Source organism: Monodon monoceros, unplaced genomic scaffold (assembly GCF_005190385.1).
Source record: "Monodon monoceros isolate NGI ecotype Baffin Bay Population unplaced genomic scaffold, NGI_Narwhal_1 Super_Scaffold_6, whole genome shotgun sequence".
NCBI lineage: Eukaryota > Metazoa > Chordata > Mammalia > Artiodactyla > Monodontidae > Monodon > Monodon monoceros.
The window spans coordinates 58,764,651-58,780,729 of record NW_021703783.1 but is presented as its reverse complement, the minus strand read 5'-3'; the positions used below and the strand labels follow the sequence as shown (position 1 = coordinate 58,780,729).

Genomic DNA, 16,079 nt, shown 5'->3' with positions numbered 1-16,079 from the left:
TGTACATTTTCTACTACTGATAAAAATCTTTATTAGGAAGCATGGAATTTTTATCCATAGGAATATTAAGTAACGATTAAGGTAAAATTAGGCTGCTCTCAAATATTTTGTATATCTTTCTTGTTAAATGGCAATCATTCACATAGACTTTAGGTCCTTTTTGTACAGGCAAGTAATATTTACAGTCATAGTTATCTGATCATACTTCATCCATGATTGTACTGTGTTCTTTATTTTAATTTTTTAAAGTGTCAGGTTTAGATAATGGCACTGAGCTGGGTGATTCCTGAAGCTATTGTCCTTGTTTTAATTTATAATCAGTCACTATAGGGGATGTATTTTTTCCTCTCTTTAGATATTAGGGGATACAATGGTGGATATTAACTAAATGCTACTTTCAGATGTTTGTTAGTGTCATTCAAATGTCTCCTTTTTTCCCCTTTTTTAGTATGATGAAGAAGGTGAAGAAGCGGATGAGGTAATGTTTACCAAATGAGCAAATAATTCTGTTTAACACATTGAGAAGCAAATTGAGTGACTTATGTATTCCTTTGCTATAAATCATTACTCTGTGATATGGGATAAAAACGTTTTTGGAAAAAAATACGGTTTTAGAATTCTACAGCCAAACAATGTATGTATGAGGTTTCAATAAATAAATTGCAAAACTCAGAACATTTTTTTTATTTCAAATAATTCTGTTCTGCTGCAGGGTTATCAGCTCTTTGAAGAAGTCAAAAGCTGCAGTAAACTTTTTCAACGTTGGCTGCAGTAAATCTTTTCAATAAAACCTGTCTGGATGTCTCAAGTTGTGTTGGGAAATCTTTCGTATTAGAAGCTTTCAAATTAAATTGCATTGTCACCAAACTCTGTAATCATGAAAATCTGTTGACTTATAGAGTAACTTGTATTAAATTCTCCCCACATTATGAGCCGTTTCTTCCTATTATGTACCTACTTCATGGATGCATTTTGAACTTTAATATAGGAAGGGGAAGAAGAAGGAGATGAGGAAAATGATCCAGACTATGACCCAAAGGTGAGCAAAATTAGTGCTGCTTTCTGTTAAATTTAAGGCAGGTTAAATATGAGTTAGTGTTTCTTAATGTAAAGTTTATTTTAGTCTATTAAAGTCTTTAATAAATCTCTCCTCACTGGCATTTCAATAGTACATGTAATTTCAATGCACCTTTCCTAAGAAACGTTTATTTTTGGTTCTGACCTTTATTTTTCCTACTTTCAGGCGAAATAACCCTAGGTTCTATTTTATTGGCACATTATCTTGGGCATTTTTTTTTAATGTTTTTTTTTAGAAGCACTTAAAATTACTTATTGCTTGTGTTCTTTAGGTTGTTTTCTCCCCAAAGGAAAGCTTATAATAGGTCAGTTTTTAAATCATCTGAATGCGGGAGTGCACAAGAATAGGGGAGCAATACTCCTAGGTTCTCCCAGTCATCTCTTTGCTCCATATCTGAGAGTCCCAGTTTCTTACTCCTGGGAAGTTGTCATGTGGACTTTATCTCCCACAGAATGCTTAGTATGTTATCAGAATTCATTTGGAACTTCTGGTTTCTCTTTAATGTATTTATTCATTTGCTTGTGCTGTAAAAATATCCAGAAGATACTTTAACCTAGTGAGCAGGTAACAGAGGGTAGTTAAAAAAAATCAAATATTCTAATAGGTATGAATTGGGGTTAACAGCTAAATATGAATGGAATTAGTATTTTAGAATAACTGATCTATTAAAAGGCAAAAATAATTGGTAATATGACTTAACAAATTGCTTGGCTATTTTAAGATGATAGCTTAATGTGTTCACTTTATGGAGTTCATTCTACAATGTAAAATTGGGGCTTTTCTTTTTTAGCATTTTTGTGACTTGATAATATTTGAATAAATAATTTGCCATCATTTATTTTTTTTAATTTGGCAGAAATTTTGACAGAACAGTGAGATAATGTGATAATTAAGATAGTTAACTACTATTGAAAAATAAACTGAAGCAGGTAGAAAAAGATAGATTGACTTGTTGTTTTCCTTTAACAGAAGGATCAAAACCCAGCAGAGTGCAAGCAGCAGTGAAGCAGGATGTATGTGGCCTTGAGGATAACCTGCACTGTAATAGCCTAAACACAACTATTATTTACTTACAGCCTTATGTTTTTGTATTTTCTTGGTAGACTCAAGTTTATTTTTAAAGGAAAGGAACTGATATTTTAAAGACCAAATTTGTTCTACTTAGCATTTTAACTAGTTTTTCTGCCAGATACATAGAATGCACAAATTCTCTCACGCATGTTTGTTCATTGCTACATATTTGGTTCTTCCTGGAGTATTTTTATCTTGTAACTACTAGATTACAGTTATGAAAATGAACAGAACTGTGAAATGAACCAGATTTTTTGTCTTGCTAATTTTTTTCCTGAAGAACCAAAGTATTTTTTCAGCGGGTAGTTGAATGGGTTTAAGTTCGCTTGCACTAGCTGTGCCTTTCATTACTTTGTTACAGAAATACGGTGACTTGTACTAAGACAATTCATCATTTAAAAAACAATACTTGTCAAGACAAGTATATGGTTAAGAATTTCCAGTAAGACCACACCTGATAACTTAAGATTGTTAATGGATTTTTGTATTTCAGGTGACAGTTACTATAAAGAAATCTTATTAACTAACAGTATGGTTATTGGTTACCACAGGGAGGTGAATAAAACCTAGTATTTTCAGAAGTTAAGTCTCATTATTTTTATTTTAACTGTACTTTTAAAATTTAACCTCCATTAACTAAGCATCTTTTCTTTGTGGTAGGGTCTACCTTCTGCTTCCCTGGAAAGGATGAATTTACATCATTTGACAAGCCTATTTCAAGTTTTTTGTTGTTTGTTTGCTCGTTTTTGTTTTTGCAGCCTAAAATAAAAATGTCAAATATAATTTTAGTTCTCCAGAGATAATGTCTTAATTTTGTACTAATTCAGGTAGAAGCAGAGGCCTAGCTTAAATTATGTACCCAGTTTACCGCATTATTGAAAAGGGTGCCAACTTTGGAAGAGGTACTACATCTACTAATGAGAGAGTATTAAAAAAGAAAACAAAATCTTAAATGATTTCATGTTTTTAATAGAAAGATTAAAAGGGTAAATTTTATTTCCTTTGGTCAGAACTAGACAACAGGCCCCAAGCCTCTACAGTTAATTCCAATTCTTATTCCTTAAAGTATGAGTGTGTCATTTACCCACGCCTTTTGTTTTACTATCTATTAAAATGGGTAGTACTGTTTACTTAACTACCTCACAGACGTGTTAAGGCATATTAAGTTAAATTTTATGAAATGTTTCTCAGTCTCATCAAAAGCTCAAAAGTTTGGACCTATTCGTACCACAAGTATGTGATATTCAGCATTTTATTTATACCAAGGTCTGATAGTTAAACTGGAAAACAAAGATTAAGGACCTTTATTCTGGATCCCGTCAGGCAACCCTTGCAGATCTTTGTGTGGCTCCTATTTTAATAGAAGTGGATGGACGAGCAGCTGTTTGAAAAGGTCCAAGAATTTTTTTTCCAGCTCTTTTAATTATGACCATATTGTAGTAAATACTGCAGATATCATGGGGCTAAAGTAGAAATAAGACCATTTTTAGAGGGGGGGAAATGCCATTAAATTAGAGACTGTAGAGCCACGTTTAAAATACCTCAGGCTAATTACTGTTACTTTTGGGGATGAACTTTAAAGCTTTGACAGTGAGGATGGACTAATTGGGTTGTAATTATAGGAAGGCCTTAGAGTTCCTTCTATATTAATAAAATTACATTGCGTTCCTTTTTAGAGGTGATAGAGCTTCTGTTTTAAAAATTTAGTATTAAGGTCTTGGAATGTAAACACATTGTGTTCTTTGTATAGTACTGTCCTTCGTTCCTCTCCTGAGATTTTAATTAACTACTGGAAATCCTTAACCAATTGCAGTAGCTTATGGGGGGGGAACGGGGAAAATGCCATGAAAACACCTGTTTTTCCTCTTTATTTTCAAAATGATTTTGGTTGTTTTGATTAGACATTCTGTGACTTTTTTTTTTCTTTTGTACCCATAGCTCACCTGAACACAGCTTTTTCTGAACTTAAAATTTTTAATCTAAAGATAGAATCCCATTTTTAATGAACTTAAAGAAGTAGAAAAATCACTACTTTTTTTTTTATTCCTTTAGGAAATAGCTGTTGCCAAAGTGAAGAGGTAGATACCATTTCATCTTGTTATATAAGGGGGAATATGGTTTGCAGAGGAATTGTTTTTTTAAATAAAGTTGGAGTTTCAAGGGATATCAGTGTTCATCTATGCCATCTTTCCAGTTTCAAAATGGTTCTATTCCATTCTAGAAATTTGACATATGTAATTTGAAATCCTTAATAAAACTGCATTTAATTTTATAAAATGTACTGGTGATATTTTGGGTGGTTTTTAAAAAGAATGAGTATATACTTTTTTTTTTTTTTTTTTGAAAGAGTGGAGAGTAGAGATGTTTTGAGTAGGCTATTCAATGCTTAGGCCATGATGGCCTGTAAAATGTGTCATTTTAAGAGCAACCTCCCAAGCTCTGCTAAATCGTGTTTGTTATTGGAAGACTAGACAGAAAGGAATTCCCTAGTTCTACAGATTATACTCTTGAGTTAACTATAGACGTTTTTGAGGCCCTTCGAATTTTGTCTTTACATTTTCAGTTTATAGTATTCTCTAGCCCAGGCAGTGACTACCAAGAAATTCTCTTTTTCTCTCTAGAAATGGTGAAATCCCATATGATCACCTGTAAAGTAATGCTTAAATTTTTTTTTATTCAAATATGGTTATAAGCAGAGAACAACAGTTCCATAAATTGATTGGTTTTTAGATTAACATGGATCTCTGAACGTTATTTTATCTAGTTCACTGAAGCTGTATTAGTATTTATGTGACATAAAAATGTCTTAATTGTGTGGAATTGGCTTACAGAGTAGTGCTTTAAAACGTGGGATTCTACCTCTGTTTCCTTTTTAACACATTTAATAACAACACGTAAACCTTAAAAGGACACATTAGCTTTGACAGAAACATTTTAATTATTCTGTGAACGGGTTATGGTATTCATTGGTGTATTTGATAAGGCCCTTAAGATAACTGAATTAACTGTATATTACTGCTGCTTGTAAGACAGTGAATTTGTGGGTTATCTGAGTTGTAGGCCATTCCCATCATTGAAAATAAAAATAAAACTGAATCATTGTGAAAACCTCATTGTACCATGCAGAAGTATTAAACTATTTAATATTCAAATATTCTTTGCTTGGTTTTAGGGCTTGGTTTAGAATTTGAGTCCTTTTTTATGAGTTAGTCTTATAAAAATTTTAGCCTTTATATTTTTGACTATTTAAGTCAAGCCAAATGTTATTTAAATGTACAGAATTAATGGATAGTTTAGAAGAAGCATACACTATAGGAACCTTAGGAAAGAGAAATCATATGCTAACATAGATTTTAATCTTCTGCACTGTATATATACTTGGTAATTGTGAACTGGATTTTGTTTTGAAAATCCGTGTTTATAATTTAGGTAGTTTCTACTTAAAGCACTAAGTCGCTAATAGCTGAAAAATAAATGTAAATGATAATGGTGAAATTAACTGAGATTAACTTATGTAGTGGTGATTTTTGTATACGGGTTTAAAAATCCAGATGCTAAAATTATAACTTGGAGAAAGAGCCAAGTTTTTGGATTAATTAAGGATTACTTACTTCAGAGAAATGGGAACATCTTTGTTGGAGTGTAGAATTATTTAAGGATAAATGTTTATTAGAAAACTTAAATTGTATTCAGTTAATTTTATTTTCAAATAATACAATATACGCGCTATCTTGTGTTTCTTCCGTTTGACATTATATACCATACTTTGTTTTTCAGTTTTTTAAAAAATTGAGGTATTGACTAAGTGTAAAGTAAACGAGAAACGGAGCACAACAATTTAGAAATAATGAATTGGCGGCAGGAAACAAGTTAACCAAATTGCTTACTTTTCATGTTGAGAGTTTATAGCTTTTGTAGATCTCTTATTTTGAGTTTTATTATTTTGAAACTCGGGATGTGTTAGTTAAAAGCAGTACTTTTTAGTTCTTCATCTGTGTGGGTGCTTTTTGTTTTTAAAGAGAAGTCTGTGTCTTCATTGGCCGGCAGGCTATTTGAGGCGGATGGAGTGGGAGGGGTGGGTGGCCCCGTGCTGCGCCGGCCGTGCTGCACGGGCGGGCTCTTAGGTGATTGAGAACTTGCCTCGGTAGTGCCCAATCATCGCAGGCTTGATTTCCACCTGGTTAAAGGTCTTGCCGTTGTAGACGCCCACCATGCTGCCCGTCACGTTGGGCTGGATGATAATGTTGCGCAGGTGCGTTGACCACCTCGGGCTTCTCCTTGGGCGGTGCCGCATACCTGACCTTGCGCAGGCGCTTCGGCAGCCAGTGCTGTTTCCTCCGCAGGCGGCGGTGCGGCCGCCGCCACTGCCTCGCGCGCCATGAAGCTGCCTTAGCTGCTCCTAGGATATGTCCAGCGGTGGGGTCGAGGTCCAGGCCACAGTAGGTGAGCTCGTGGAAGGTCTGCTGCTTTCCACTTCTGCTGTCTTGTCGGTTCTTCAGAAAGGCTAGGTCTTCATGTATTTTACGTTTGAAAATAAGGAACTGGGGGTTGTGTTGAAAAATGCAAGTGCCAGAAGTGGACAGATTTCATAGTATTAATACTCATTTTTCTTTCATAATGAAGTTAAGCAGTTGTTGCTCAGAAACTTTCATGGAGTGGTAAAAGTTTCTGCCAGAATACTCAAATCTTACGTAAGAGCTTTTAGCTGGGAATTCACGGATGAGTAGGAATTTGTGTAGTGAGGATGGAGCCTCCGAGCAGAGAGCAGTTCAGGTGAAGGTTTTAGAGGAGACAGAGCATGAGGGTCCTGAAGTAGGACAATCCATGGCACTTTCAAGGCAGTGAAAGAATGGATGACATAAGGGGCGAAGCCATGGAAGGCTTAGCTGTAGAAGTCCTTTTAAAGGGGTTTTCAAGTGATGATGACTTTTCCATGAAGATAACTTTAAGGTAAGACATGATTAGGAGTCAACCATTCGTAGGTAAGAACGTTGGGGCTGGTTAGAGGCTGGGTCTAAAAGTAGGGTAGAGTGTCAAAGTAAGGGATGAAGGTTTTTGGGTTTTTTTGTTTTTTAAATAATAGATTCAAGGTTATCTGCAATGAATCCTCTTAAATTCCAGATTGCTTTTTGCAAGGAAGCCCTTATGGATATTGCAACTTTTCTCTAACTCTAAAGTTACAATAGTTGAAAGAATTCCTGTACATCCTTTGCTCAAAATCACCATTTATTGTTTTTGCTACATGATTCTATATTCATGCATATATCTTTTTTCTATAGTACTTGACAGAGTTGGAGGCACTGTGCCCTTTTAGCCTCTAAATGCTGTATTTTTTCATTAGGAAGACACTCTTACAGAATCACAGTATGAGTAATCAAAGTCAGGAAATTTTACTGTGTAATCATAATTCATTTTGATGCTTCAGTCATCTCAGATTTGATCAATGGTATCCTTTTACAATTGGTTCCTGTGTGCTTTTGGTGTGTCCTGCATCATTTGAGCTCTTGCATACTTTATAGCTCAGAAAGATTTTCTGGGATCATCTTAGGCTTTTTTGTACCAGCTCTGAAACTGGCTATTTCCCCAAGGATCCCTGGTTCCCTTTAATGGGCAGTGGTACTTAGAAATCAAGTCTAGGTGATGGGTTTGCTTGTTCTTGGGATGTTATTATTTCTAGGTCTTTTCAGGTGACAGACTTAGGAAATATATTAAAAACTGAGTACACACTAAATATTTCAAAGTTAATCCAACACAATAGGATTTTTTTTCCAGCCTTACCCCAGTACATATTTGTAACTACCTTCAAACAGGTGGGGTTGGTAGTAGCTGATCCAACTGAGAATTGTAGGTGAGGTTGCTCTATAGGAATAAGAAACCATGAATAAAAGTGGAAAAGATTTTCGACTGAAACCTTGGCAGCCCTAGACAAATGACCCTTACCATCTGTTTCTAATGAATATGGGAATAAAATAGTTGATACATTGGATAGTAGAATGGTTAAATATAAGCTTTGGAGTTAATCTACCACTTGTTCTTTTAGCTTCATTATTTTGATGTCTTGTGAAAGATGGTAGTGGGCACTGATGAGAGAACACATTAGTTCTTGAAGTTGTTCAGGAGTACTTAGAACCTGATACATATAATGAGCAATTAGTAAACATGCTTCCTAAACATAAGAAAATCTAGAATTTGTGGTTGGGATCACCTTTTATAATAGATTCTGGCAGTTAATTTCAGAATTAGTTGGGGGTTTTTTGTTCTGTTTTTGTTGTTGATTCTAAAGGCAAAATGGCTCCTGGCTAAGAGGTGTCCATACTTGTACAAAAGAACGCTGAGACTAAAACTGGATAATAAATATAAACCTATGCCCCCATTTTGAAGGTGTTTGATGTTTTTTATAAAGAGATAAGAAAAATAGAAGAAAAGAATAATTGATCCCCCTTACCTAAAATCAGTCTTTAAAATCTGATTTCATTTTTAAAAAATGCTGATTTATTTCCTTTTGTGAAGTCCAGAAATCATCTAGGGTAAAACTAAATGAAGTTTGACTGTATTGATACCTCATGCTCCGAAACTTCCAAGTTGTCATTACTTAGCCCATCCCTTTCCATCCCAAACATTTATTAACCTGGATCCCTGGACATTGTGGGTGGACCGTCTAGGGGTGGACAGTGAGACTTGTCAGTCTTCAGGCCAGATGTGGGTTTAGACCTGGATTAGGCTAGTTGTCTTTGCTGTTGAGTTGGCTTGGTGAGTGGACCCAGAACCTTTAGAGCAACTTGCACATCTACGACCTGCCCTGTTTAACCTACATTTGTACTGTTTCAGTTATGCTTGGCTGTCTTTTCTTTCACTTCCTTCTCCCGGGTCTTTTGTGCACATACCTTACTAGCTCAAGTCTCTTTTTCATTGAATTAACACGTACTTTTTTTTGGTTCTTTAGTTCTGAACTGGTATTGCCAGTTCAAGAAGGACTCTAGGAATGCTCGTTCACTGCTGGATTCTCTGATTTCCAGTGTGGAGCCAGGAAGATGGTAGCTGTACAGGAAATTTTTATACAGCCAATGCGTAGATGGAGTAGGGTTTATCTGGACTCCTTCCAATTTACCAGCCATAATACTGTATGGGGCTATGTAACAAGTGACTGATTCTCATTATTTCAATCTCCTAAGTCAACCAAGATGCTCCAAGTTCCTTTGTAGTTGTCACATTTCTGCATACTGAGTTGCTTATTTTGGGAAAACCAATAAAACCACAAAACTGGACCGTGTATATTGTTCTGTGAACTCAGTGGGGCTATGAGAATGTGGAGAGTTGAATCAATTGTTGCAGTTACCTAATATTGCATTAAAAAGCCACTCCCCACACTTAAAGCATCAACAAGATTTTTTTTTGCTGACTGTGCTTGGGTAGTTCATTTCTGCTCTACTGAGCATCATCAGGGGCAGCTTTGAAGGATGGGGCCTAGAATCATCTGAAGGCTCTTCATGCACAGGTGGTCAGTGCTGGATGAGACTTCAGCTGGGCTGTGGCTAGAGCTCCACCTAGACTTTATGGTGGCTGGGTTCCAAGAAGTTGGTTATAGTCAAAGCCACCAGGGTTTAATGGGAGAGGACTCTACATCTTGCTGGAGGAATGATAAAGTTTGGGGAAGGTGAGAGGAACTGGAATCTTGTAGTGGCCACAGTTTGTCTTTGGAAAATACAGTTAGCTATAATACTATTGATAAAACAAAGGCTACAATAGTTTCCCAAAATGAAACATCAGGAAAGGTTAAATTATATATTGTATGCCTGTTTATGGAGAAAGAACGTTTTACTTTATCATACTGGAATCTTACCATTTGAATTTATCTGGACAATTGAGATTACCAAATGTACACATAATTAGCTCACTCTGATCATTAAAATGTCAGGCTTGATTAGTAAAAGAACCTTAAATGGTAAGTGTACGATGACCATTAAGTACATATTTCTTTTCAAAGGTTGGGTATATTACATAGTTTGGGGTTCAGAAGAAAGCTTCATTGCTGTACTGTTTGTATTTCAGACTAGGTGGGACTTTGCATTATAAATCTTAATCAGCATTAAAGAAAAACACCCAAATGTGTATTCAGCCATTTAAGGTAATAGAAATAATGTTTTATTTAATCTTAATACTTGTTTGAAAATGGTAATTATTCCCTCTCGACATGTAAGGGTAAAAGGTAAATAACAGGGCTGCCCAGCTGATCTTTGTTGGAGTCAGGTGTTTGATGTCAGCTGTTTTGGCCTCTGTCAGTGCTCGCACCTGCTCTGAGAGCTTCATCCTCTGCTTTGTTTTCCTTGACATACGGCTTCCACCTTTAAAGTTGCTTTACTGTCTGACGTGGCTGCTGCCACTCTTACCCATTATTGGCAGGTTTTAGGCAGCAGGTGGGGCTGAAGGACGCAAAAGACTCCTGGCATCCAACCATCTTTAGAGATGGGCTTACGATTTGTGCTTTCAGCACAAAAGTGCGGCTGCTTAATATAGTGGACCCTGGGTAGAACAAAGGCTGGGATCACAGCCACATCAGCCATGCATGCTGAAGAACTTCAGGTTTAGAAAAGGGTTTAGGATATCCTGGAAAACGGGAGGCAAACAGCTGCATTTCAGAAATAAGTAAACCAGTTCCAGAAAGGTGATTTAGGAATACAACTTGAAGATGAATTCTGATTGGAGTCTTATCCATCTTCCGGGTTTTTCGCTTTTCCTTACATGATAATCTTTCCCAGAGCCCCTGCATACACAAGTGAAGTTGAGACAATGACTTAAGCAAAAGTGTAAATAGAATCAATCTCATTAGAAGCAAGAACTGCTAAATGTTCCAGTTTCTGATCTGTTAAAGGATGCCGATTGTTAAATAGTTTGTAGTCATGAGTTGTGTGGCGATTTTGTTGCCTCTAACCTGGGGCCTTGCTTTTCCTGATAGGTTTAGTGGCAGTGTGGAAGCTTGCCATAAAAAGGTTTCCTGGGTTCTATCTTTGGTAAAAAGTGTTCCTCCATCTTTCTGGGCCTGGCCACCCTACAGAATTCTTTTATTCCATCTCTTTTATTCCTTGGTTCTCTGTCAGCTGTCATCTGTGATGCACCCTCCACCCTGCAATCTTGGTCTTTGAAACCTGAGTTCCTCTTCTTAAGTAACCTTGCCATTTACAGCAGCACCCAAGCAAGTTTATCATACCACCTGTTTTCCTGTATCCTTGAATTTTTGGAAGGAATTCTGTACACTCACTGCTTTTACTTTTCCTCCTCTACCACCTATAAAAGGCCTTTGCTTATTTACTGATTCATTTGCAGGTGTCAATGATCAAACTGAAGTCTGTTCTCAGACTGTGTGCTATGTTGTAAAAGAAGACTGCAAAAGAGGGAGTTTCCCCATGTATTCTAGTCCCTTAAAAGGAGAGATTTGCCCACTGGCTATCCGTCAGATACTTGAGTTGCAAGCAACAGGAGCATTTACCTAGTTTGAGTAGAAGTAGATTTAGGATATTAGGTGTTTATGGGCTCTTACTGGAAGGCAGAGGCTTGGATGCTAATCTGCCAGGGCAGTGCTCAAAGTAAACCTGCAAACAAGTTTTCCAATGCTTCCACTGTCAGTCACTGAAGTACCTGGTGTTTCTCTACTGCCATCCCTGAAGGCCCGGAAGTCAGTATCAGTACTGTTGCCTGCTCAAATGTTACTGAGGTTTAGGGAAAGCAAAAACAGCACAAAGTAGATAAGTGACGAGTTCACTTAGGGTTGAGTGGAAGGAGCGTCTAAATTGTAAGGGCAGGTAGGGCTTTACATTTCTGTGGAGGGCTTTTCATGCTAGAGTAAGGAGTTGAGATGTTCTCTTATGTGAATAGGAGGAGACCGAAAATTTTCTGTCATAATTTAGGAATGGAAGTGGTAGCAGTGCAGTGTATTAGATAGTGTGGATTCAAGTGGTTGGGCTGTTACAAGAGCATGAATGAGAGAAATGAGAACCTAAAGTTAGGCTGTTGGCACAATAGAAAGGACAGAGACAGCTGATTGACCGTGTTTGATCTGTAAACGGGTTGTAATAGCGGTGTTTTGAACACTTCACAATTCAGTTGCTCTAAGCTGTGTTATACAAATTGGTCACTAGGAGGCACAGTTCATCAACTTTAGGCGAAAAGGAAGGTAGCTAGAGGGACGCATCTGTGAAGAAAAATAGTTCTGTATTCAGTTGAAGAGTTGTTAACCTTTTCAACTCAGCATTTTGGAAATAAGAATCTTTATAAAATATTTTTACTGAATAGAATTTTTAAAAATGAAGAGATGAATGGCTAAGAAGTCTAAATTGCAGTCTGAACACAGACCTTTATGCACTAATGAAGGTGACCTGACTTGTATTTTCATGATTACTTGGCTTTTAACTATTTCTTTAAAGACATTTGAACTTTATCCAAATCTTTAATAATGATATTTTTCATGAGTTTCTACTTTATATTGCAAATTAGGGAGTTTATAGATTAAAAGTTTTATAATCTTGTAGTCAAGTTGTAAATGAAAGTAAACACTTTATAACTTTCTAACTTCTGTTAAATGTCTTTAAGCCAGTATTAATGAACTTCTAAGCAGGTATCTGCCAACTAAGAAAATTCTATCAATTCAGTTCCATTACTGTGTTGTTTCTGTTTTTGATTACTCCTACTAGCAAGCAATAGGATGATGTATAAATACCTCTCAATATTAAGCTGCATGCTGCTCAGGAAAAGGAAGGTTTGTAGGATGTATTTTAGATAGCATTTATAGACTATAGTAGCATTTAAAGTTCAGAGAGGCCTAGCATGTATAGTTGTTAATTCCATTTTTTAAAACTATCACCAGGGCTTCCCTGCTGGCACAGTGGTTGGGAATCCGCCTGCCAATGCAGGGGACGCAGGTTTGAGCCCTGGGCTGGGAAGACCCCACATGCCTCAGAGCAGCTGGGCCCGTGAGCCACAGCTGCTGAGCTTGCGCTCTGGAGCCTGCAAGCCACAACTACTGAGCCCCTAGTGCCACGGCTGCTGAAACCCGTGCTCCTAGAGCCCATGCTCGCAACAGGAGAAGCCACCTCAGTGGGAGGCCCGCGCACTGCAGCAACAGGGACCCAACGCAGCCAAAAATAAATAAACTTACTTAAAAAAAACTATTAACAAATACATGTATTGGTATGGCAAGATTTAGAAGTCTTTTCATAAATTCTTGTTACGGTTTGAAAACTTTAAAAAGTAGGATGCATTATGAAAAATCTGTCAAGCATTTGAAGACATTGATTTTCTTTTTATGACAGATGTGGGCTTTTGAGTCTTAAAATTTCTACATATGTTGAGCTCCTCCTGTGTGCCACGAAATGTATTAGGTGATCGGGACACATAAAAACAATGATTTTTGACCTCTTGGAAGAACTGACATTCTCTAGGAATGAGAACAGAAATAAGCAATAGGAATTATAAATTATTCAGTTATGTTAGGAGGTAATACATGCTATGGGAAAAATTAAGGGAAATGGGGTGGTTGCAGTTTTAGAGTGATTAGGAGAGCCCTCATTGAGATGACATTTGAGCAGAGACTTGAAGAAAGTGATTGGGATGTCTTAAATAGATTATAATATAGATGATAAGACAACAAGGGTAGAATCAGGGAGGCAAAGTTCGGAGGCCATGGCAGTATTTCAGGGGAGAGATTATCAGCGTGGTGAAGTGGAGAGAAATGGACAGAATATAGATATGGTTTGAAGGCATAACCGTTGGGATTTCTTGACTCAATTTGTGGATTGGGTACTGGAAAGCGAGTAAAGGATTTTTGCAAGGCAGGCATGCTTCTAAACATTTGCCGTCCTGGGGTAGGAGTGCAATGGAGACGCCAGTGATTAAATATTTTAAAGTTTTGTTCAATGAAGATACGTCCCGCACTACTATCCTGCTAAATACACCTTCACAAGTACCTGGAGGTCCAGGTTTGAAATTCAGATCCTTAAAACTCCCGTGCCAGAAGCTTCCTTGTGAGGAAGCTGATCCTCTGCCTGTGTCCCACTTTCCTTGTCTTCCCATTCCTGCCTCTGAATTGTATGGCAAGGGGCCTCCTGCACGTTTGTGTGGACATTCCTAGCCTGCATGTTCAAAATCTGTCCACCTACCTTACACACTAGTGCACACAATGGTCATGTAATACTCTGAAGTAGCCGAGGTCATTTAGGCAGGGTATTTGGAGTGAGTACCTGGAGTATAGTCTAGAACAAGTATGAGTTCCAGATAGGCATGTAGTACTGGCTCTTCAAAGCACAGGGCTCCTTTTGCCTTGTTCTAAGGGCAGTACTGCTGCAAGGGTTTTGGCCTGAACAACTGTACAGATAGAGTTGCCATCACCTGAGAGGGGGATTGCAGGTAAGTAGAACAGGTCAGGGTGAGGAGATAAGTTTGGGAGTGCATATATTCTGGTTCTCTAATAGACACCCAAATAGTACTGTAGAGAAAGGCAAAAGGAAAAAATTCAATTTACAGTAACAGTGGCCTGGAATATATAAAAACTGAAGGGTATTTTTCATTACAGCCATTCTAACCAGCTAAGGCTCTTTAACCATGAACTTTGACTTCAGACTCTTACTGAACCAGTTCTACCCAGGCATTTGTTTTAACCAGTCATATATAAGCCTATGGACTCCATCCTATCCAGCATGCTATTTTTTATTCGCCAAAGCTCCATGAACCCTGCTTTCTATGATCGAAAAACCCCTCAGACTTTTCCCTCTAGCGAACTACTCAGTGCATGTCTTCACCAGTATGTGTTCCCTTGCCTGGGGGTGTAACTTTGGTAGTCTTTGTTTTATTCTTTGACAACAAGCAGCTGGATATAAATTTGGGAGTCTTGGGCATACAGATCTTATTGAAAATAATAAGACTGGATGAGATCAAGGGAGTGAGTGTAGATAAAAACCAAGGGCTGAGCTTTGGGGCACTCAAAAGATTGGAAAGAGGAGGAACCTGTAGAGGAGACACAATGACCAGGGAGGTGGAAGGAAAGCTAAGTGATGTCCTCGAAGCCAGTGAAGAACTGTCCTAGAGCAGAAGATGATCAACGCTCAGATGCTGCTGATAGACAACTTGATGCAGCTGGCCGTAATATACACTTTGAAGCCTTTTCAGACTTGTTTACCAAAGCAGTGACTTGTTAGCTAGCTTTCTAAACTTTAGTCATTTTTAAGTGACATTCGTAGGTTTTCATTATCTACAACTGAAGTTGTGGGTTTTTTTTGGGGGGGGGCAGTTATTTCCTGTAATTCATTTTCTGTGAATTTATTTGTCTTAAAAATGGTAATATGGCCATTTTTGTGAGTTGGTGGTGACTGGTGAAATTAAAAGCAAAGTTGTCACCTATTTACAAGATTCCTATATTATACTACTGAGATTTCCAATAATCAGTGGCACTATGGTTGGAGAAGGCAAACTGTGTACTTCTGAGCTGTTCACAAAGTCACTAAGTTGTGAAATACCCAACTGAAATTCTGAGTTTTAAAGTCTAATAACAAGTGCTTTTGAAAATCGTGCTGCTGGTTGTTCAGACATTGTGAAGTAGCTTAGGTAGAATGCATTTGTTGCATCCTGATAAACTGCAGAAGGATAGAAACACCAAATGTTGCGTTTCTCAAGAAAATGGCTTGGGCTTCCAGAATACATCTTAATGTTTTACCCAGTTTGGTTTGTATAGTATCAATTTTCCATATGAAATGTCTTTCCCAACTACACCTGCCCTCAGAGACTCTGAATTACACATTTAAAGGAAGTATCCTTTCTAAATGAGCTGAAGAATGGCATTCTGTTAAAAAGATGAACAGCTGGTCATGTGGAAATTCTCTGGAATGCTCACTTGTCCTGCAAAGGCAGGGGGAAAACTAAGATGTTAGGTGCAGTGTTTGTCATT

At 37.4% G+C, this 16,079-nt stretch overlaps 1 protein-coding gene across 5 annotated transcripts in view; it reads left to right on the top strand.

The window, feature by feature from the left end:
• Positions 1 to 5,135, top strand: part of NAP1L1 (nucleosome assembly protein 1 like 1) — a 34,804-nt gene extending 29,669 nt beyond the window's left edge. The window contains exons 12-15 of one of the 5 annotated variants that reach the window (XM_029205611.1): positions 449 to 478; positions 989 to 1,039; positions 2,048 to 2,091; positions 2,810 to 5,135. In XM_029205611.1, coding sequence (XP_029061444.1) covers positions 449 to 478; positions 989 to 1,039; positions 2,048 to 2,083 — 117 coding nt within the window. In that variant the 3' untranslated portion in view covers positions 2,084 to 2,091; positions 2,810 to 5,135. Of the gene's footprint in view, positions 1 to 448; positions 479 to 712; positions 809 to 988; positions 1,040 to 2,047; positions 2,727 to 2,809 lie in introns of those variants that run through there. The other 4 variants (XM_029205610.1, XM_029205612.1, XM_029205613.1 and 1 more) reach the window with 4 other exon arrangements.
• Positions 5,136 to 16,079: the final 10,944 nt, after the last annotated feature.